This window comes from Chaetodon auriga, chromosome 1 (genome assembly GCF_051107435.1).
Source record: "Chaetodon auriga isolate fChaAug3 chromosome 1, fChaAug3.hap1, whole genome shotgun sequence".
Taxonomy (NCBI): Eukaryota; Metazoa; Chordata; class Actinopteri; order Chaetodontiformes; family Chaetodontidae; genus Chaetodon; species Chaetodon auriga.
In genome coordinates, this window is record NC_135074.1 from 2,411,740 (window position 1) to 2,436,081 (window position 24,342).

Below are 24,342 nucleotides of genomic sequence, written 5' to 3' on the forward strand. Positions count from 1 at the left end.
TGCTCCGTTTGTTTCCAAACACTTGAGCTTGCACGGAGCTTTGAACTGTTTGAGTGTTTGCCATGTGTCTTTTCATCTACTTTCAATGTACGTAGCATTTCTTTCCTTATTTTGTTATCATGATATGTTAAGAAATTCTATCAAGGTTAATGATAATTTGCATTCTTTAACTTATTTGTTAAATGTGATTTATGAGTTTGACATTATTTGAATTCATGTTGTTTCACCATTTACTATAACCTGTTCTCTTTTGTTTTTAAGAACCATGACAATCATCATCGTCTTCATTATGTTAAGAAATAAATAGACATTGAATTAATTAAGAACTCCTGTTTCCTGGTGGTTTGTGTGGCTCCAGTTCAAACCCTTATCCATAATAGGAATCGTTTCCCTTTAATGGGATCCTACAGACCTTTGTGATCCCACCAGTTATTTTGATGTTACCTGGGGAGGCAACCAGTTAGTATCAATTAGAGATGAGGCCTTATTGCTCTTCCATTGTAGAATGAAACTCATTTTCATTTTGTGAACATTTTGATTACCATTTGCCTTGTTTCCTTTTGAGTCCTGTCTATCTCACCTCTGTTGCAAACCTTGTGCTAAAAGCTGGTCTTTTCTAAGGAGTGGATGACTCCTCCACTCTGTTTAATGTTGGTGTGATAATTTTGATGCCATCAAAGACAGCTCCTGAAACAAAGACCACTTTTAGCATAGAGCTCAAAAAATGATTTACTCTACTAGTCGACACAGAAGAGAACCAGTGCACAACATCTACACAGAGCTAAAACTGTCGTGGATATTGGATTCTTTCCAACAAGTATGCCATATCAACTTCACAAGGAGACAAGAAGTCAGTGTTGTGCTTGTTTCTGCTGCCCTGAAGTAAAAAATAAAGGATATATAAATGTAGCTATGTGGTGTTTGATTGCTCTACCCTGCTTTCTAGAGGAAAAAAATAGTTTTTAATATATTACTCCATTTTTTTAAAAAAGCTACAGGGAAATTAAGTAGTACAGACCCCAGTGGAGAATCAGTGTTATACTGTATGTTGTATCGTGTATATATGTAGTGTTAAATAGTATACAGTAGTAACGTGTAAACCATATGCTGCCATATGCCACACACACACACACACACACACACACACACACACACACACACAGAGTGTCTCTGTGTGTCTCTCCCTGGGGAGCCTTCTAAATGCCAGATGCCAGTTATTCCTATCCAGTCTCAGTGTGCAGCACAGTCACAGTCCCTGTTAGTCTGATAATCAGGCTTCCCCTTGGATTATTCTGGTCATTCAAATATCCAGCATGAGAATAGAATTAGAAAGTATTCCAATGTAACAATGTATGAACATTCAGCAGAGGGTTTGTTCATATTCGAGAGCAGATTTTCTCTCCTTTGAGTTGAGAAAAATAAATGGGGGTGGGGGGGGGCCTGTTTGGGGAGATGATTTCACAGCCCCTGTTTAGAAACACCAGGTCCAGGTTTTAGCTCACTAAATTAACCTGGGAGTGACTGACATCAGATTTATTACCCATGATCCTGCACCAAAGGGTCCAAGCGTGTGTGTGTGTGTGTGTGTGTGTGTATTATTTATGTTGTGGTGACATAAATGTGTTTACACAGTCACATTGTGGATTCTTGCCTTCCTTATGTGGACAAAAAGAATGTTAGGGGGAAGACTTGAGTTAAGTTTAGGATTAGGCAAGTATTGGTTATGGTTGTTTTCAGTTCTTACAGATTTGGTGCATGATCATGATCTGAATCTAGTGTTATTCCCATGCACTTTGCCTGGATACTGATTGATTGACACACTGTGTGTGTGTGTGTGTGTGTGTGTGTGTGTGTGTGTGTGTGTTATCAGTGCGCAGATAGTCAGCCCCAGAGTGCAGTGTTCCTGCCAGAGTTCGCCCTCTCACCTCAGGGTAGCTTCATGGAGGATGCCACAGAAGATCACTTTCTAACCTACAGATACGACGACCAGGTCAGTGACACACTCTTAAGTGTTGCTGGACCAGTATGGGTTTCCAATTGGCGATGCTAACTTTTTGAACTGAAATGTCATCAGTTGCTGTTAATTGCTTCCATGTTGTTTCTTTACCTAAATGTTAGAATTTCATTTCCTAGTTTCCTGCTTCAAACTTTTTTTTGTCACAGAGAAAACATGTCCACTCCAGTGTTTATGATGCTGACAGAAGTTGACTTCTTGACATCTGTGAAGTGTTGAACAACTATTATAGTTGAAACATTTGGCAGATTTGTCTGTAAAAATTCCACAGATCTTATTCCAAGTGAAAAAAGACAAGTGTTTAATGTGAATTCCAGTAGACCAAATACAAAACAAACTGGATTGGTAAACATTTTAGTGCTGGAGACCACATGACCATGGAAATTATGATTATACTAGCCAATATAGAATTTCATTCATCCAGTGCAGGTACACATTTCACATAATGTGGAAGGCAACATGCAATCAAAAGCACTACATTAGCAAGTCTGAACATTGTTGGCTGTGTCCTTCTTTATCCAAATAATGTGATGCCATGACTCCTCTCATCCCACACTTTTTTTTAGCAGTCTTGTACACAGATACACTATGGAGCTAAAATAAGGACCTTAAATTTTGGCTTAAATTTTTGGAAAATAAAACCTGAACTGAAGGAAACATTAGCATTGAAACGCTTGTATTGGAAAATGAAACAAGTATTGGCACTCAAATTGAAACACAGATATTGAAGATGATTTTTTATGTAGAATTTTTTGTATTTTGATGTTATGCAATGTCTTCACTCAATGGCTGCTTTTTTTTGATACTGTCAGTTTTTTTGTGTATTTGGTGTGGAGAGGAGGGTTTTGAGAGGTGGAGCAAGGAGTGTATGATTAACAGATCAGCATATTAATGCAAATGTCACTCCCCTGAACCCGAGATCTGCTCTGAACCCTCTGACATGGCCACACACCTGGCATACAGCATTGTCTTCCATTACTTCATCTTATATTCCAAAACCACAAGAATGTGAAGTCTGTTTCACTGCACTGTTGTTTTTCCACGTAGAACTGGGCTGATGTTATGCTGGTTTGGCAGAGGTCTGCTGGAACAAGTACCAACCTGAGTTTATGTCAGTTATCAGAGCTAATGTTAGCTAGTGTCAGCTATCATCGCTAACGTCAGCTAATGGCAGCTATCATTGCTAATGTTTCAGGTGAACTCCTAAATGCAGCATCATTTTTAGATAGTATATTAAAGGTGGGAAATGATTTCTACAAGTCTTTCCTCATCCATTTAGGCTGCTCCAAGCACCCATAATGTAAGTGCATGAATAGACAGGCATCAAAATCCATACAACAGTCTCTGACATGGCCTCACATATACGGCTATGGCTTATCACTACATCTGTGGAGATAAGAAGTCCATAGAGGAAGGAACAAAAAAAGCTGAGAGAATTAAGCTCTGCTGTTCTCTACATGGCCCCCTGATAGCTTCTGGGCCCTGGTGCAGTGTTGTACTGTCGACATTTACAGTGACTGACACTTAAGATAACTGGTCTTGATGAGGGTCATTGTCTGACTAAGAGAAAAAAAAGCAAAAGCAAAATGTTTGTGATGGTGTGCAGCTTTTTACTGAAGTTACTTATTAAAGTTACTGATTTAAGTTAACTGCATTAACTTGAACAATATCACAAGTTCAACATTTTTAGTACAACCAGATGTCTGAGTGTGTAAGAACAGGAAGGGCACTTGGCCGTGTATTATTATCGTTATGGTTCCAGCAGTGAAGAACAGCCTCTTTGCTGCAATGCTAGCACTGGTGAAAGCCATCATTATCCAAAACACTGTACTGGCACAGGGCTTTTGAAATGAAACTGACAAAGCTGAGTTATTTTATTCACCCTGTCAGAGTGGGTTAAGTTTTGTGAGGTGCTGCAGTGTGTTTGTCAGCTGTTCTCATTTGTTGGCGCTTGAGTTTGGTGCTCTGCTCTGCTAACTGTGGTCTGTGGCCAATAGGGTATGCACAAGATGCTTCACCTTTGTCTTGCAGGCTAATTATTAAGTCATTAAATCTACAGTGTGCCTAAAAGCTTGCCTTTTTTCAAGATGTTTGTTCTGTCAACATAATGTTATTAACTTACATCTGTGAATCGATTCAGAATTGTGAAGGAGCTCAAAATTGTAAATGAATCAAAACTCATAGGTAAATTTTTCCTCTTGTGTGTTATTTTTCATGCATTTCTTATGATACAAAGAAAGTTCACATTTCTTACTCAAAACCCACAATGACATGATTGTAAGTACAGCGCTGCAAGGGATTGAATGAACAGATGAGTTCAGTGGCTCTGAGTTTATACTTGTTTGAGCTCACCACTGTTTTACAACATGCCACCAAAAGTTCTTTTGCTTTGTTAATGGCAGTGGTTTTCTTAGTTTTTGTCTTTATGTCTAGTACTTTATTCTTCATAGTATATGTGTAATGTGCTGGGATGTGGCTGTGCACAGTTTTCTCAGTGTTATTCGTTGTGAATTGATGTGATCTGTGCTTGATGTATCTGTGTCTCAAAGGAGCAGTTCAGAAGGCTTGCATAAGTGTGATCGCGCTGCGTTTATGGCACAGTGGTAATCCTGATTCATTTTGGTCGGCCAACTTGAGCCACACAGTCAAACACATACGCACACACACACATACACACACGCACCCAGACTTGTATTCCTTTGTAAGGACAGAGTGACATAATGCATTCCCCAGTCCTCACCCTCACCTAAACTGTCAAAACTAAATGCTAAACCCAAACCCTTACCCTTACCCTGACCTCAACCTAAACCTTGTTCTAACCTAACCTTTAAAACCAGGTCTTAACCTTCAAACAGCCCTTTGACGATTTGAGGACCTGCCATAATGTCCTGGCTACAAACTTGTACTTCCTGCAAGTACACACACACACACACACACACACACACACACACACTATACCTAACTTTACCTAACCCGTAACCCTATCATCAGTCTTTACCCTAAAATGTAATGATTTAAACTGTGGGGACCTCTATTATAGTAATGTGAGTCCCTACATGTGACTGTGTAAACAGATTTTTGTACCCACAACGTGAGTAATACATGGGCGCGCACACACACACTCCGTCTAGCATAATGAGGAGATGTCTCTGCATGACTTTGGACACACATCCACTATCAAGTTAAGAACTTTAGAGTATGTTGTGTTTTGACAACCTCACAGGTGGCAAATATTGTCCAAATGATCCCAGACAAAGCACTGAAACCTTGTTTGGAGAGATTCTACTGGGTTGAGTTGCCTGGAGTCCTCTGGCTGTTTGCCGTGCTGAGGGTTGTTGTTGTACTGCTGTGTACCAGAGCCTGGTATTGAGGCTGCACAAAGGTTGAGGATGACATTATGTGTCTGTGAGGAAATGTCTGAACAGAGCACAGTGCATGAAGCACTCCTTTTTACAGGGTTTTTACATTTAGAAAGGAATGAACTTCTTCTATAAATAACTTTCCAGAAGAGATGGACTCTATTGAAACATTTATCAGTGCTCTTCCTATTGCTTCATATGCCCTAAGTCCTCCAAGTCTGTGTCACTGCGCTATAAGGGCCTAGCTGACAGGGATACAGGCAAATTCTGGAGATCTTTTAGTACAATTACTTGTCTTAAGTGGAATGCTTCTTTCTATGGCATGTAAACATCTTGAACATTCTTTGTTGGTACAGAACTTGGTGGATGAGATGGTAAGAATTTAAGATGCAGCCACACACAGATGGTGGGAAATCTGAATATGTTAGGATCATGTATACTGGGATATGAGCTCTATGTGGTGTCCCTCCTCAGACTAGACAAGGAACAAGGCTGAAACAGTGGATGACCAGCCGTGGTTTGCTGCCAGCATTTCTGAGACAACCCACTCCTGCAGATTCACTCTCTGCAACATCAGATATGTCTGTTCCTCACCCAAGAGGCAGGCCAGGTTCTGATTCAGGCTCACACCAAGACTACAGCAACTTGCTCCAGGTTTACTGTGCCTGCATGTGCTACCCAACCTCTGCAGCTCATCCAGAATGCAGCAGCCTGACTGGTCTTCCACTCACCCAAGTCCTTCACTTCCAGGCTGAGGCTGAATTACTTCTGCTTAAATCTTGACAAGAAAGTTTCAAGAGGAGAGACAAAGCAAGAATTGTTTTTGCCTATCAAGCTTGTTTAGCTGCAGCTTCCAGACTGATACTAAAATATAATCACTCACTGGTGTTGTTCTTTCATAAGCAAGAGATATAAACAAAACCCTTTTTAGACTTCTAGTCTGACCTTTACTCCTCTGAATTCACCCCAGATATTTGTGACTATGACCTCTGTCTCCCTGTTGCTTACGAAAGAAAAGGACCTGCTTTTTTGTAGCAGCAGGAGACCAATCTTACTTCCAATATGGACCAAAAAATTTTAGCCAAAGTCCTTTTAAACCGTCTTTTATGAGTGGTTCAAGACCTGATATTGACTGATCAAACAAGCTTTAGGGAGGTATTCTTTCCTTTTCAAAACAACGTGACTTCTTGCCATAATTCATGCAGAAAGCTCTAAATCCTTCAGATCTGTCCTCTCTTGGATGCAGAAAAGGCCTTCTATTGGGCAGAGTGGTCCAACCTTTAAATTGTAAATTGTTAGGAAATGCTTCCTGACAAAATCTGACTAGACAATAACTTTCTATGGCGAACCAAATAAAGGTGCAACAAGAAAGTCTATCTCTAAAAGCTCAGATTGTTGGGTGAGTTGGCCCTTCCAAATGTTCTTAATTACAATTAAGCATGCAGTATTCAGACTCTTAATTGGTCCTAGAGAACAGTCATTTTTTGGTGCAAATGGATAGGTCTTCTTCCCAGCTGCCTCTGTATTCCATGGTATGTTCAGGCTTACTACTTGTCCCTGTTGTCAATTCCATGTCAACTGTTACACACGCTATAAAGATTTGGATGCAGTTCCGGAGGTATTTTGGTCATGTTATATGTCTTGTATTATGTCTCCTATGGGTCCCTGCATAAAGTGCATTACCCTATTGTTATTTTAATGGAATGCCTTGGGTTTTACATTGGGTTGTATGCCTTATTTTTCAAAAACTTGATGTAGATTGCAGATTAAAGATATAGGCACCTGCCTTCAGTTAGGAACCAATGCCGCTTGGTCACCAGGGTTCGGGTCTTGTCGGGGTGTAACAGACTTCAACAAGTTTTGACGCTATCATGCAGTGTACTGAAAGCACTTGATGGAAGCAAAAAGAAAAGGCTGTTATTGTCTAAAGTGGGAAGTTGACGGGGAAAACTGCTGCTTTAATGAAGAATGGACTGACAGGTACATATTCATTATTCCAACTTAAAGCTCAACCTGTATGCCTCATTTGAAATGAAATGATCACAGTTGCAAAATAATAGAATATTAGGCATCACCATTACACAAAGCACGCTACTTTCAAGGAGTCATACCCACAACAAACCATTTATTGACAATGAGGTATTTAAGGTGTGCATGGTCACTATTTTGGGGGTACTTGGCACTGACAAATTTATGGAAAGGATAATTGCCTCTGTTAAAAAATTGCCTTCTTCAGGTACCTCCCACCATGTCCGTGTCTTGGTGGAGCCTTGACAAAGCCTTGGAGCACTTCACTGATCTCAAGGATCCGGCTGTGGATTTTTTGAAGCAAAGTAAATCAAAAGAGCAGCTGATCACTTGCACATCATGCAAGACGGAGAAGACATGTTTTCCTGTTTTAGTGCACTCAATATACAACTACAGTGCAAATCCACAGTGGATATGGTGGAAAAGCTTGATGCCTTTGGGGAGAAACTTGATCTATTCCATGCAGATTTGTTATCAGGGAAGCTGCTGCACTTCAACGTAATGAAGACAGTGGGTGGGAGCAATGTCGCAGAGAATATAAGGAAATTCATCACACATTTAATGACTTTGACATTTCAAGGGATGTCATTGAAATTGTGCATGACACATTCATGATCAGCCAGGGTGGAGAAATCTCCCCTAATGTGTATAAGGTGATACTGTTGGATGACACACTGATTAAAAGCAAATTACTTGAAATCCAGGCCTCAGCCAAATGAAAGCTGGTCTCCATGGTGCTAAAAGCTTGAGCACTTTTTGTGTAAATACTTTGTTGTAAATACTCTAAAGTCTCAATAAAAGCCAGCTTTCAGAGAGTAGCTGATAATCAAATAGAAATGACTAATAGCATACAGTTGCTCTCAAAGTATGCAGGACGAGTGAATACAGTCCAATAAAGTAAAACCCGTAGAATGTGGGCACCCTGGTCATTCTAGCCTGTCCCTTTTTAGTATATGTAATGCAATGATTATTTATAGCATTTTCTTTTTAAAACGTATTTTGACGATAATCAATTATAAGAATTGTTGCTTATGAATTTTCTGTCGATTAACTCACTGATTGAATTACTTATATCAAACAAATGAACAAGGATACCCCCCAGTTGTTTCCCTTGACATGATATGCACCATGTTTTTTAGAAGTTTGCCAGTTATGCCTTCCTGATTTGCACACAACCTAATTAGTTTCTGCTAAATAACCCCGTAAAATGATGTAACGTTAAGAAAGGCAATATTAAAATAGTGACCTCCTTTTTTGTTCAAAACCATCTAACTCCAGACAGCAACATAGATGCAATCAGAGTCTCATTTGGAATAAACAAGTGCTTGCATTGTAAAGACTGCCTCACTCAAGTGTGTGTGTGCATGCCAGTGTGTGTGTCTGTTTTGTGTGTGTTGCACACCTTGTGATGTAATGTGAAGGTTCCTGGGTCCTCTTATTACCTGCCTCTGGCAAAACAGTCTCAGATACTGATTCATATTAAAAAAGCCAGTTAGTGCACAAAAACAAGTCAAATTACATTCTGCATGTCTACTGTCACAGCAAGGAGATGGAATTGACTCAGAGTTGGCTCAACTGCATCTCTGTGGGCTCACTTCATGATTTCTTAAGGTATGATTGGGCCAAGGTAATATAAATGCAATGGCAAGGAATGCTATGTGACCAGCTGTGTTGAAACACTCCAAAATGTTGAAATGTCAGGCTTTCACAGCTGTGACGGCATTTCCTTCCCAATGTCTGACAGAGATCTGAGCTACAAATAGAGACCATGACGCAGGTAGGAGACATGACAGCAAGGCAGCCACCAGCAGCTTTAGCTTAGGCTTTATTTCTGTCTCTCCCTGGATGTGACTTTTTTCACAAAGCTGCTTTCTCTATTCTTCTCTCTTTACATTTTTCATATTCTCTGCACTGTTCTTTCCTGGCTTTATGTCTTCTAACACTGTCTCTTGTCTGTATGTTTTATTACACTAGATGTTTTATTGCATACCAATAGGAATACACAGGAATAGAATGAAAAGTCTGTTGTGTGTAGTTCCAATGCCAATTTACAGGGAGATACAGCTAAAAACAAGGACAACATTTTTATTTAAGATTAAAGCAGCATTACTTTTGACCACTTGAGGGCAGCAGAACAAGCTGCAAACCCAATATTGACACATTATCAATACCTGAAGTTGTTATGGCTAATGCATTAGCAAAGAATTGTTTTGTTAGACATCTGGCAGACACAGACTAATATGATGTTGAATGTAAGTCCAGTATTCACTCTCCTTCAAGCTCTGTTCTGGTATCCACCAGTTAACAAAATAGTGAGAATTATCGGACTCATAAGCTGACTCTTAAGCATGTCCACCATCTAGTACAGACCTGGGCATTTTACGGCCCGCAGGCTACATCTGGCTCTTAGGGCATCCCTGTCCGGCCCCTGTGAGGTCAATCGTAAATTAGAACATAAATTAAAAAGTATTTAGGCTGTGCATGTAATACAACTGTGTTGCTTTTATTTTGAAAAGCGTGCCTTTTTAAAAAAAAATTTACGTAAGGACACTACACTACATCACTACAAGTGATGCTGGCCAGCTACCACTCAGAATGTCAGCTCACACCAATAAAAGAAAAGTTGATACTGAATGCCGCGTTTTCAACAAGACATGGACTGCTAAATATTTATGTACAGAAGTCAAAAATAAAGGCGTGTGCTTACTTTGTGGACCACAGGTGGCTGTGTTCAAGGATTACAGTTTGAATCACCACTACGTGACCAAACACGAGGAGAAATACAAGAAGTTGTCTGATCCAGAGAGCACAAGGGAGTCGAATGCTTTGCTAGCTAAGCTGCAAAATCAACAAGGACTTTTTACTAAACTTTGCACATCCAGAGATGAAGCAGTCAAGACAAGTTATGTCATATCCCACAAAATGGCTAGAAAAAATTAACTGTTTTTTGAAGAGAATGCAGACATTGTCAGACATTCAGCCAGATTTCAATGCACTTGTTCAAGCCCAAGACAGACTGGGTTTTTCCACTGAACAAGTGAAGTGAAGTGAAAAACATTAAAAACACATTTTGCTTTTTGTATAAAGTTGACCAACTGCTGATCATTAACATACTGCAAAACACCTTTTCAGTATTTGGGGCGATGAACATGTTAAAAATAAAATGAAACACTGATGTAATGATTGTTTTTGTTTTTACTGTTCATTACTTCTATAGAAGTATTTTCCTATTTGATCTACACCACAATTTCATATATTTATAGAAATATTTACAGAATATCCTCCTTCAGTTTACCAGTAGCAGCTAATCGAAATATATAATTTATTGCTTTTTACAATGGGAGAAAATTAATATTGAGCAGAATTAAGTTCAAGTTATTGTTGGTTCTGCCCTCCAACACAGCTCAGGTTAATCATGTGGCCGCTTGTAAAAATTAATTGCCCACCCCTGATCTAGTAGCTAACTCTATCTGCTGTTTGATGCTATGCAGGTAGTCTACAGTGGGTTTATGGGACCTTTTTCACTGAAAATGTCTGCAGGAAGTGAGGTTAATGAGAAAAGAGTTTGCAGGCCAGAAGATAAAAATTAGAGAGTCCAAAAAGCTGCATAGAGTTGATAGGAATGGGTTTTGATTGGCAGTTCCATTGTCAGTTTGGTTCCAACTTGGTAAAATACCCAGATTCATTAAGCTCTGTGGCCAAACAAATCCCTCTTTCTGAAACAACAGGCATCTGCAAACCTGATGGCGTATACAGTCGTGCTGATTCAGTGACACAGTCAAGTTCAAGAGTTCAAGAGCAGAGTGAGCAGTGAGGAGCTAACTCCTCACAGGGTTAATAACTAAATGACTAATCTGGTGAGACAATATGTGTTCAACACTCTACACGCTTTCAGCACAGTAGATTCTCTGTGGTTTTGATTTGATACTGTTCTCTCTATGCTGTTAACAGCAGTTAACTGTACCTTGTACTTATTTAATCATGGTCGCACATGAAGTTACTGGAAAATTGTACTTGTGGGAACCAGAGATTCTGAGATGCCACCACAAAAAGCAGTTATTATTGGTTTTTGGTTTTTGTCCAGTATTGAGGTTAGGTGGAACATTATCTCAGTAGAATATTTTTCTCTTTCCTCCTTCTTTTGATTTGTTTAGTACATCCTTGCCTGCAACACCATTGTTTTCTGTGGGGAACCTAGTTTTAAAGCACTTTTTGTTCTAATGTCATTTGTCTGCATTACCAGTCACAAATAGCCAGCGGGCATTTTTCTCTCTGTAAATACAAGGAGGGTGGAAAAATCTACATGTGTCCAAAGACAGTCCTGCTACAAGTTAATTGACTTTCTTACTCAAAGTGAAAACTTTCAAGTCGACTGAATCTCTGTACTTCACCTAGACTTCACACTAACACTCAGTCAAATAGGTGAACTATTAAATATCGTAGCTATCGCAGACCATCTAGTATTCGTCTCAGTAGTCTTAAAATTGTCGATGTTCACACAGTCAGTCTCTTTTCCTGTCACAGAATCCCTCCAGCTGAATCCATGTTTTTTTAATGTCAGATCATTGATTAATAAATATTTTTTGGTTAATGATCTCATAACTGAAATAATTTCCATTGATGTTTTTAGTTGAGACCTGGCTAACCAGTACTGCTGTTGTAACACTGACAGAGGCTTGTCCTCCAAATTCTAATTTTTATCAGTCAGTCAAACAAAACAAAAGTAGTATTATCTATTTCTGACCATCACTGTGTTTTGTTTTTTTTTTGTTTTGTTTTTTGAAGTGAAGGGGAAATTCACTCCCTGGATTAAATCTGAGGTTACAAGTCTTGGTGTTGTCCTAGATTCAGATCTAAGCTTCCAGTCCTGCATCAAGGTGATGAAAACTAAATTTTTCAACCTTTAAAACAACCTTTAAAACAAAGCTAAAGTATGTGCCAATTTAAAAATTAAAAAATGCTGAAAAACTGACTCACGCCTTTATTTCAAGATGACTTGATAACTATGACACACTATTGACTGGCCTCCTGAAAAACAAACAAACAAACAAAAAAACACAGAGAAACGTCAGCTCATTCAAAATTCTGCAGCTCGTCTATCAACCAGAACCAAGAGATAAGATAAGATGAGACTTTATTGATCCCACACCGGGGAAATGTAGTTGTTACAGCCAGTAAGTTACAAAAAGCAAACACAGTGGCAAGAAGAGGTCAAAATAAATATATAAAAGTATACAAGATACAGAATAGACAAACAACTATTATGTACATTTGTACAGAATATAAAAATATAATAAATGCCAAAGAGTCCCACTGCTATAAAAGAGTGCTGTTGCTAGTCTTATGAGAAAACTAACTACTGATATGACACGTATTGTATTGCACTTGAGAAACACCATTGCACGTGTAAAAAAAATACTATTTCAATTGGGAAATACTAGTTAATATACTAGGTATATGCACAATGTATAGAGTTTATAAAAATACAGTTGCCAATATGTATTATAAATAGTGTTATTGCACAGAGAGCACATTAGTCCAGTTTTAGCTGCACTGGCTTCCTGTAACTTTCAGAATATATTGTAAGGTCCTCTTCCTTGTATACAAAGCCCTTAATGGGCTAGGACCAAGATACATCGCTAGCTCCCTTGTTCACTATTTGCCTTCAAGAACACTGTGATCTTCTGTTGCTGGTTTATTGAAGGTTTCCAGCAACAGCTGAAAGAAAGTCAGGGTTATAGCCTTTGTCAATTACGCCTAAAGCTCTAAAACACAAAACCTACAGATATCATGGGAACCAGCTCGCTTACTCTTATTATTCAGTGGTTTTTTATCCATATTAGGCCATTCAGACTATGACAAATAATAAATACACTGACAAACCCATCAGTCCATGAATCAACAAATGTTGTTAACTATCAGTAACCGCTAATGAAATACAACAGGGCTGGGTGGTGGGAGGGTTGCTTGGCATGAGTGGATGTGTCCACAGCCAGCTGAGGCAAAGAGACAGACAAGCTATTTAGTGGATGTGTTGGAAGTGGCCTCCTAATGTCAGTTAATTGGAGGAGTGGGAAACCGTGGTTGTGGCGTAATGGCTCTTAGCTCTTGTGCTTATTTTTGATGTGACACATACTGGAGACAAAATACCTGACACTGTGGTCTGTGGTGAGAGTGTGTGTGTGTTTTTGTTTGTGTTTGCACGCCCATGTGTGGTCATACGTGCGTGTGTTTCATCTGCTTGCCATGCATTGCTCCTTAATTTAGCATATTAATTTATGATGATTAGATTATAACTCTGCACACACTTGAGTGCCAGTCCAGCCACACTGTTGGATTCTGTGATTTTTATCCTTAAAGGATAAAGTACTGAAAGTGAACTGATGTCCTCCAAAGCTGAGGAAATTGTTGACAAAAAAGTGACACAATGTCAATTATATGGAAGTGTTTTGGATATCTCAAAAGTAACCGTAAAGCACAGATTAAGATGGTTTCCAAAATCAGTCAGTGCCAACCAAGACATTCCACCCAACAAATCTTGACATCAGCTGAAAAGGTACCATCCCAGTGACCTCACCATTAGTTTTCCAAGTAAGCTAGTTTGTATTGCTTTAGCAGATAAAGCATGTTTGCAAAGTAAAATGTTTACATTTAGGCTCAATATATTCTGTTATCACAAAATATATTCTTATGCAAGACACACTTGTACAGTTAAATGTTTACATTATGTTATTCTGTTTTCCTTGTTAACTAATGAACCCTCTGGTTTCTTTCGACCTCACTCATTATCAGGATACTCTTCAAACTAGCAGCACTATCAAATTGTATATTGTGACAGATATTGATATTTATCAATATGGAAAAACATCTTGTGATCATATTTGTTGCCGTATCACCCAGCCCTATAGCTATCAATCATTAGCTATTTAAGATGTGTAGTTGCCATAGCTACAATGTAGCTGATGTTCACTTACTGTGAATGTAACGAAACCTTAGGACTACTTGTGCTTTTCACACAGGAGTCCACTGCATATAGATATTCTTCATTGTAAATAAAACATTAATGAAACTAAAGAGAGATTCAGTTATCTTCACCCTTACAGTAACACACATGAAGGAAGAGCATCTCCATTGTAAACCTTCTGCTCACTGCAATCTCTGCTTTCTCTCACAATGGATGAAATATTGTCAACAGGGTGCTCTGTTATCATGTGTATGAAACCATGTCAACACTATTACTGGGGACTATAAAAAGCAATTAAAGCACAATACAACCTGATCATGTATAATACATTAAGAATTGTTGGTTTGGGATGGGTGGAATCCCATGCTAATGTATAACACAAAACCTATGGTGCACATAGCTATGGCAGGACCACCATTCATCTTTTCCATCAAGTATAAATCTAGTTTTACTCTTTCTTATCAGGTTTTACCTGATGAAGGTCTGTGGACTGAAATGTTTTTCTTCAGTTAGGTTTTCTTGCAAGGAAAAGGATAGTGTGACTTGTACATGGACAAGAAAATAAGGTGTGCGTGAGCTTTCACAGTTAAAATTTAGCCTAAATGTTTCAAATCAGCCAGACTGTTGGTAAGATTAAGGAGCTGTGGTTTGAGTGCAGACAAAGGGCTGAATGAAAGGCAATAACATGCCCTCATAGCAAGGATGAGTGTGTGCTTGAAGATGTCGGCCCGTATTTAATAATTTTTTTCTATCCATTCATCACTAACAGATCCTTGAAAGCTTTTTCATCACAGTGGGTTAAGCACTGTTCAAATGGATAATTCCAAGTGTTCACTTGCACACACACATGCATGCCAAAGTTGAAGGTATTTTGGAAGTGTGTGCGATTTTTCTTGTGCTGCCATGCAACTGGCCATAAGCCAAGCGATTGATAACATGTAATCTCACTGAACTGTCCAACTGCGGGGTATTTCTAGACATTGACAAAGGCCCATTAAGAAGTGCTATTTGAACGCTGTGTCTGATTGCATCCTATTAGGCCTAAGGACCCTCTCTGCTCCACATTGTGACTGTTTCATTAATGCTGTTTATTCTGACATTAGCAGCAGCATTAGCAGCAGGGTTATTGATCATCAGCACAAACCTCACCCTCTCTCAACCATGATGCCATTGTCCCCAAAGTAACTGTGATTTAAGATCACAGTCACAGAGAGGATATGTGAGATGGCTTTAGACCAATATGTTCAGTCTATGGTAGTAATTTGTTAGCAAGACTGGAAATCAAAACACTCAACTTGCAGCCACTACAGCAGGGTGTTTCAAAGTCTAGACCTCGGCCTACATCAGACCCAGACTGTAACTCAATTTGGGGGCCGGGGGCCACATCAGTCCAACAGAATATTACTGAATTCAGAGAATATAAACATCAGACATTACTCACCAGTGGAAGAGGTCCAGTCCATCCTGACAGTGATAGTCAGTTGACTTGACAAAATCTGGCAATGAGGAAAACAGTCTGTAATTCATTCATTCAGTTCACCAGTTTCACCAAATTGGGTTATCCAATTATTATCCAACCCCATCCTCTCTACTCTGTGGACCCACTATCAAACCACTCAGCTCCCAGATTGGCCACTCCAGCAGGGCCAGACTAGGTAAATGCAGAGTTGGTGGAGAATCACTACCCTTGTCTGTTAGTTGCAAGAAGCTTTGTGGGCTTATTTCCATGGCCATCTGTTTAACAGTAGTTTTGTTTGAATGCAGAAATCACTGGAGTGTGTTGAAAAAGGCTTGAGAATTTTCAATTATTTTCAAGTTTGTGTCTGGCTTATAAAATCTTAGTGGACACTCGATCAGTAAATTTTATTTGATTCTCCAGAATATCCTTTATATGAAATTGTACCATACCATTGTCCCACTGCATTTGAGCAATCAGTTTTCTCTGTAACAGTCACAGATCAGTGGAATACTCTGCCTGATGATGTGAGGAGCTGCAGCTCTATCAGCACTTTCAAAGCCAACTTCAAAAGTCTGTTAAAAGCTGCTCAGCTCTGCACTCACTAATTCTGGTATTTTATTTTACTATCTTCATGAACTGCTTTTGGTTGACAAGAATACATTTGGGATGTGCTTTTGTGTGCAACTTTATGCTGCCTGTCTTGTGTTATTTTTTTGCCATTCTTTGTCATTGTGCTGTTTTTTGTTCTGACCTGCGAAGGGACTAAAGATGTGAATTATTGAAGCTATAATCTGGAAAGGGAGATCAAAAAAAATATGTTTAATCTGAACAGTGTCTCTTTTAAATAAATAAAATAAAATATTTCAGTGGCAGCCTAAGTTTACAACCTGAAAATGAGATGAGCTACACAAGACATAGTATACAGGCTGCTTACTTTACCACTGCACACCTTTTTTAGCGACAAGAAGCTCTATAGCTCACTCTGCTGGTTGGTCAGTTGGTTGGTCGACAGTTTTTGCCGTAATAGGCTGAAATTTGGCATGGACGTTGTGTGTGTGTGTGTGTGTGTGTGTGTGTGTGTGTGTGTGTGTGTGTGTGTATTTGTCTGTGTTGAGGCTCTAAGGGGGTGGTGTAGTGGGAGTGGCCTATCGCAAAAAGGCGCATAACTTTCCAGTGGATTCAAACAGCATGACCAGATTTTGTAGAAAGACACACACATACACACACACACACGCACACACACAGACAAACACACACCACTGTGCCACATCATGGTAAACATTATAAATGCTTAACATCAGCATGTTGGCACTATCAACGTGAGCATATGAGCATGCACACATTAGCCTAAGTTCAGCTGCTAACCTTCTCTTCTCATTCTTGGAAAGAAAGCAGATGAGCATATTTCACCAAATATTGAACTGTACCTTAAATAGGCAACAAATGTGGGTACAGAGAGAAGTCTGTCAAGAACCCAAGATTGATTTTCTCGTATGCAAGGCATTGATCTGGTGTTACAAGCGCTGCCTGGATGCTGAAATGATACTTGGCCCGTCTCTCTGTCGCTGTATCTAGCCTGACCCCCATCAGCTCAGCTGATAGTAAACATATTTCTCTACCTCGTTAACTTTGTGGTGGCTCATGTTTACTTAAAGTTCAGTGTTTGTTTTCCAGCATCAGCAGCCTCATACTGTTCCTCAGCAGCCTGTCATGCCGTGTATCCCTCATGCAGCATTCATGGCCACACTTCTTCAAAGAACAAACAATGGAAAAGCTGCATAGCCACAATACAACTGAACCTCAGTGTGTGCGCTGTGCATTCCCAAATACAGTTGTGGAGTTCAAATACTCCCCCTGCACTGTATGCTGTTGCTGTCATCACAGCCTTCACATTTTTCTTTCCGGTCTATTCAGCCAAGGTGTTTAATTCCTCTTTAACATCATAATCTGTACTGATAGTGTTCAACAGCAGCTCTGCTTCCCAGTCCTGACCCTTCACTGTGCTCATTTTGTTGGCAGATGTGTGTGTGTGATGTGTTGATTTCAGTACAATTAGCTATGCATTGTGTATTTTTTCCTAATCCTGGGCATGTAGCTCTAGTGACAGGAATTAGTAACCTGTCACATACAGAATCACATGCACACATGTCTTATTTCCTGGTGTGAGAGTCCCATAGGAGCACAGTATATACAAAGCAGGTAGTGTGTACAATGAGTGGCCTGTGAGTGAACAACAGGCCTGTATCAGTCTGTTGGGCACAGTTGTTCGACTACTGTAGCTGGGAATGGATTCAAACAGTGTTTAACGTATTCACCATCAGAGTTTCAGCAAAAATATTGTGTCTGAAGATCACTGTGGAGGATCCAACATGCATTCTGGCCCATTGTAATTCAGTTTTGGATTATTACATTGGTGATGAGCAGCAGGAGTGACTGAACTTGCCGTATAGTTTGAGTATTACAGTTGTTCTAGTATAAGCCACACCCAACCTCAACCTAAGGAAGCTCTAAGGAGGGCTGTCAGTTAGCTGGTGGTGAATGGATTCTGGGTATACCAGGATACCAGGTGGGAGGGTCTGCAGTCCACAGGTCCCCATTCCATCATCAACATCAGTATGGAGCAACCACACACCAATTCCTGACATGTTCAGAGGCTGTTCTAACATTTTAACAGCTTGGCTGTGGCTATCAAACTCTGAGCCACTGTGGAAAGGACAGGTGGCTGCTATTCCCCCTCCTATTGCCTATTTTTCATACATTGCTGATTCATTTTTTTCACTTGTGACTCACAGTCATGGAATCTGACTCATGACTCCTTGTGTGACTTATCATTTAAACAGCTCCATTTTTATTGTACCTCTCAGGCAAATATGATTATTTTTAGAATTTAGATTGTAAGGTTATCTTGCTGCTGCCTCTGAGCCTTTTATGTTGTCAAGAATTAAAGAGTGTATCTCACATAGGGCTGTGAGCCATCAACACAATGTAAACTCACTGATCTTACTTAACCCATATTTCAGTGACTCCTCGCTCAGCCTTGCTCAGAGAACAGTGCTGTTGCTGTGTGTGTGGGTTGATGAGGTTGAACAAGCTCAGCAAAGCATGAGGGTAAAAGAAGTAGTCCAGTCCGATTCTGAGTCTGGATGCCTTCTCGTTGCATTTAGCTTCCTCCACACCAGCAGTGCACACAGAACCTGGGGTACTTACAGAGGGTGTGTGTATGTGTTTGTATGAAGCTATCACTCCTCAAGAAATTCACTGGATTTATTCTTGTCAAAATAAAAGTGCAGACTCACAAGTGTCTCTGTCAGAGATTGAGGTTTGCCAAAAGGAGAATTGAGGCTTTCCTGTGAACTTTATGGCTCTGTCGAGATCTGTAAAAATAGGGGTGTTTTTAAAGCTTACTGACATATTGCATAGATCCAGTTATGCCTGCTTCGCTGCTTCATTCTAAGAAAAACAGGGGCAGAAATTACCTGCTACAAGGCCCAACAAAGAGATCTGACATGAGCAGAAATAGACCACACTGAAATGCCTCTCCTCATTTAAATCATGCCTTGCAAATAAATAAAAAAAAATCTATCTCAACAGCTATTTGGTCTTGTCTTTTTATGGCACTTTAGTGAAAACGGTGTCAGCGGTTCTGCCAGTGGTGAGTTCACTGCTCCTGTTTTTAATCAGTGTCTACTGGTTTCAAAAATGTTCTGTTATTTCCTTCTTGCCAGGGGAATGAGCTGAATTATCCATGTTCTATTTCCATCAAAACTGCACCTCCATTTGCTTCCAGTGCAGATGAATGACTTATAGAAAGTGTCACTCTCCACAATAAAAGTAATAAATAACAAAGAGACAATAAGACAGTCAAGCAAAATTTCCTTATATCCTCATTGCCAGATTTATTTAACAAAAATATCTGAAAATTGATAATGCGACATGGACATGGAGTGAAATTCCCTCATACCAATGGCATATAATTTTATTACACTAGTGTCAATATCTAGAGACAATGAAGCTTAAGGAATGAAGGATCTCAGACAATGAATAAGTAAAATTCACTCAAAACAGTGTCATTAACTATAAATAAGATTTTAATGCCCTATTTTCAAAAAGACAATAAGGGGTTAAGACAATGATTAAGTTCTAGCCAACCAGTGGCAGGTTGTGTTGTCTGTATTTTGGAAATAATGTAGCCAGTAAAGATTTGTATCTACTGATAATTAAGGCAATTAGGCCTTAAGACAATATGTATCAGAGGCAATAATGTAATTTGTGAAATTCCCTCATGCGAGTGTCAAAAAAGTGTCAATTAAGAGAAAAGTAAGAAATAAACTTTGTTTAACTATCAGTATCTCCAAAAAAGGCAATAATGTGCAAGGGATTCCAGGCAATCAGTGCAATTCCCTCATACCTGAGAAAGAGTTTTGTTTCATCAAAGTTTAAATATCACAATACAAACAGGACAATTATTTAGTTCTGCAGGAAAAAGTCAATTAAACGTCAATTAAATGACTTCTTAAACAGATCTATGCATTTGTGTAGCATTTGAAGAAAATCTTCCGCAGGACACATAATTGGAAGTATCATAGTAAAGCAGACAACAGACTCATTAGGTTTTTAACCCAAAGCAATTATTTAGCTTACATACATATGGGAGTGTGTCCCTCACATTCACAGTTAAAATTCGTTCAAGAAACAGTTTTGCAAAGTATGTTTACTTTCTTTCCAAGAGATCCATGAGCAGCTTGATGTCAGTCTCTTCTGTGTGTGTTTAGGATGAAGCTGGAATCAGTACATGGTCAGCATAATGGAGCATAAAGACTGGGAGCAGGGGGAAACCCCTGGCCTGGCTCTGTCCAAACTCCAATTAGACTCCTAGCAACACGGCTAAAGAATTACCTCTATGGTAATTCTTGTTTGTTGGAAAGTTGTAGTTCTTGAGGGAGCTGGGACTACTCCTTGGCAAGCACCAGCTGGATGCAGAGACTATGGTGGCATTGTATCTCTGCAGAGACAAGATCTGGCAACCTGTGCTATAATTGTCAGATGAATACACTTTTGTTGGTCAAGAAATAGTTCCGACACATAGCACTACACCACACAGTCATTTCACATTTTTGTTTACAGATTAAACAAATTATTTTTATTGTTATTCAGCGAGCTTGGTTGAAGAAGAAGAAGAAGAAGAAGAAGAAGAAGAAGAAGAAGAAGAAGAAGAAGACGACTCAGAGGGACAATCCCCTTTATTTGTCACACAACATACACACACACGCCATGCAAGTGGTGAAATTTGTCATCGCGTTTAACCCATCCTGGTTGTCCTTCCTCCGCGGCAGACCAGGAGCGGTGGGCTGCCATCCGACCGGCACCCGGGGACCCAGTGGTGGGTGGTGGTCTTCTTGCATGTTTTTAGTAGGGTTTTTTTTTAAGGAGGGATACCCCAGGTGAACACGGGGAGAACATGCAAACTCCACACAGAAAGGCCCCTTCCCTCGAACAGCAGGCACCAAAGGCATGGTGGAGGACACTCCCCTGGCGCCCACAGCAGGAATCAAACCCGGAAGCTTCTAGCTGTGAGGCGACAGTGTTACCACCGTGCCACCTTGTTCTGTGTTGAGCTATTCGGACTTTTAAAGCTTGATTAAGCCGTGACACCTTTTTCTCTTCCTGAAAGGACATTGGATTGTAATGTGGCTTTGTGGAAAGACACAGTTGTTAGAAAAAGCCAAAGTGAAACCAGAACTCCATCAAAACCACTTCTCCAAAACAAATGAACACAGACACCCTAACTACTGCTGGAAGACAAGTCCACGAGAGAGCGTTGGGCAGAGGAGTAGTGATGATAGAACTAGTTCTTCTAATGAAAATAAATAAACAACTCTGTTCAATGCCACAATCATATAAACACAAGTGAGATAGCGTCATGAACATACCTTTCAGTATTATCCAGCTACCCTACACTTACTGCTCACTGCCGTGGGTTTGTGCTACTGAGTTAGCTGCTGACAGTCTGTCGGCTCAGGGGGTGTGTACTGGAGTGCAATGCATCATTGACATTGCTAAACATATCATGGCTATTGTTAGTACTCACAGTTGCCAGTTCACTGTCACTTTCACAGTTCACTTTCACTTTCACAGTATTTCTGCCTAGCTTTGTGGAGAACTCTGGTCATGTGCAATGAGTGTAGGGGCAGACTGCATGTGGTTAGGCAGGTACACAGAGAGACAGGCAGGTAGGCCATCCAATCATTTCATTTGGCCTGAATGAAATGATTGGATGGGCTTGTTAATGCCTGCAACACCCACAGATTTTTTCTTTTTAATAATCAGAGCATTTGAACTTATTGACTGCTGTTGTCCATTGGTCTTTGACCATAATTGGTTGAAAATCACAGCCCAACAGAGGGAGGCCAGTCCATGGGCAAGGTGAGTTGAGTGGCCATGTTTAGCATGTCTGTAATAACAGCAGGACAGAGAGGAGCAAATGAGGAGGAATGTATACAGACAGAAGAGATTACAGCTAAAAAGTTGAAAAAATGAGAATGGATTTTATAGATATAAGACCAAACCAAGTTATGGTGACATAAGTACCCAAGATGCTAAGCTGGGATGAGCATCAGTAATGTTGTAGGTGGTAAAGGCGGGGCTAATCTTAACTACTTTATATTCATTGTTACTGTTATTTGTGAAAACACATCATATTTTATTAGTCGATATTTTGTATTAATAATCTGAATCTGCAAAGTAACTCGTAACTGCAGCTGTCATATTAATGTAGTGGAGTAAAAAGTACAATATCTCCCTCTTGAGTGTAGTTGAGTAGAGATATAACATAACATAGTAGCCTAACATGGAAATAAAATTGTACTTCACAAAGTGCCTGACCAAATATACTTAGTTACATTAAACTGGTTACTAATGCTGGTCGAAGAGTGTGATGTGGGGACTGTCTCTGTATTTCTGCAGCATTCCCTCATCAGAGTTCCCTGAGTCTTGTTGGTGAAGAGAGTGCAGAGCATACTTAGCTTGAGCAGACACAATAGTTACCCTGGTATATTTCATGCCGTCCAGTTCCTCAGAGTGTTTCATATCACTGGCCTGATGCTAACTGAAGGTGGCCATGTCCATAATTATGCATAACTTTAAGCCTTGATATAATTTAAATGAGTGAGTTATTTAAAAATTGACCCCCGCACCGTTGTTATGAATGTGGAAATTAACTACAGATACCAAAAGCATTTTTTGTGCCAGGCTATAAACATGTTTCTGCTTGGTTCTTGAGAAGGAAAGCACTGTCACAAATGTTTTCCACAAGGCAATAGTATAATCGTATCAGCATCAGGTATCAAGTTTAAAACCCTCTTTTCTTCTTCTTTGCTCTCCTCCGTTCCCTCTTGACCCCAGGTCGGGGTACCAGTCATTTAGCATCCCACCCAGTTTTACGCAGATTCAATTAAACAGGCCAATGAATGCAACAGCCCCCCTGCAACGCACAGCCTGTTAGTCAGTCAGTAACCTTTATTACAGGAGGTGGGAGGAGAGAGGGTAAAATGGATTAGCACTGAGTTTGGAACAAAAAAGAGCCTTGCATAGATTTTATGCTGCATTACCTCCTCCTGGGAAAAGACACTTGGGCTTTTGGGTTCCATAGAGCTCAGAGTACACCTGCTTTGTCTCAATGCCTCCAAGTGCCCAAATCTCTGTTCAAGCTGCCTCATCCAGCAAGTCACACAAAAACACATGATCAGAATCAGAATAATTAGGACAAGTTGTTTGGAAAAAAAAAGAGTAAAGGGAGGAAGAAAAGAAAAAGAGGCTGATAGTCTTTTGACGTTTTCCTGTGTTTGGATGTCAGATGTCTACCTGTAGTTTATATTCTACTTCTAGCTCCCTGATTTGAATTTGGCAAAGCAATTCTGCTGATCTGCTCATGTGACTGTATTTCATTTTCTCCTGAGACTCTGCTACCCAGTGCATTAGATTGATTAAAGCAGTAAATACAATTTTAGTGGGGCACAGCAGGCCAAGGCATGAAGAGATCAAGTCCCAAATGAAATATTCACCGACTGAAAAGAAGGGAACAGCTACAAAAACAGAATGATAACTGTCTCAAAAGAAATATTTACATTTTACTGTTATCATAGTCGCTAGGTGAGATGAGGCTGTTGATCTCTCGCTGTGACAGCAATGGATCGTGGCATGGCATCACTTGGAATGATAATAGTTGCATGTGTTTTGCATCTTTATATCGTTTTAAAGGGGCAAACCAACAACTTAGTTTTGCTTCTCCATAAAGATGGAGGGGTTGTGATTAAAGCTCAAAACAAACAGCACAACAACAGACAAAGTGACTACCGTATTTTCCAGACTATGAGTCGCACTATTTTTCATAGTTTGGCTGGTCCTACAACTTATAGTCAGGCGAGGTCACAGTTTACGGATTACCGTCTACAGCTGTGGGAGGGTGCTCTAGGCTTGTGGCAACAATATACTGCACCTGTACCACTCCTGCACCACAAAT

General features: G+C 39.8%; 1 protein-coding gene across 5 annotated transcripts in view; it reads left to right on the plus strand.

The window, feature by feature from the left end:
• Nucleotides 1-24,342, plus strand: part of adamtsl3 (ADAMTS-like 3) — a 235,733-nt gene that overhangs the window by 29,753 nt on the left and 181,638 nt on the right. For 4 of the 5 annotated variants that reach the window (XM_076727218.1, XM_076727446.1, XM_076727363.1 and 1 more), the window contains exon 3: nt 1,871-1,990. The exons of the other annotated variant lie outside the window; for it this stretch is intronic. In XM_076727218.1, coding sequence (XP_076583333.1) covers nt 1,871-1,990 — 120 coding nt within the window. The remainder of the gene's footprint in view (nt 1-1,870; nt 1,991-24,342) is intronic. 5 annotated transcript variants of the gene reach the window in all.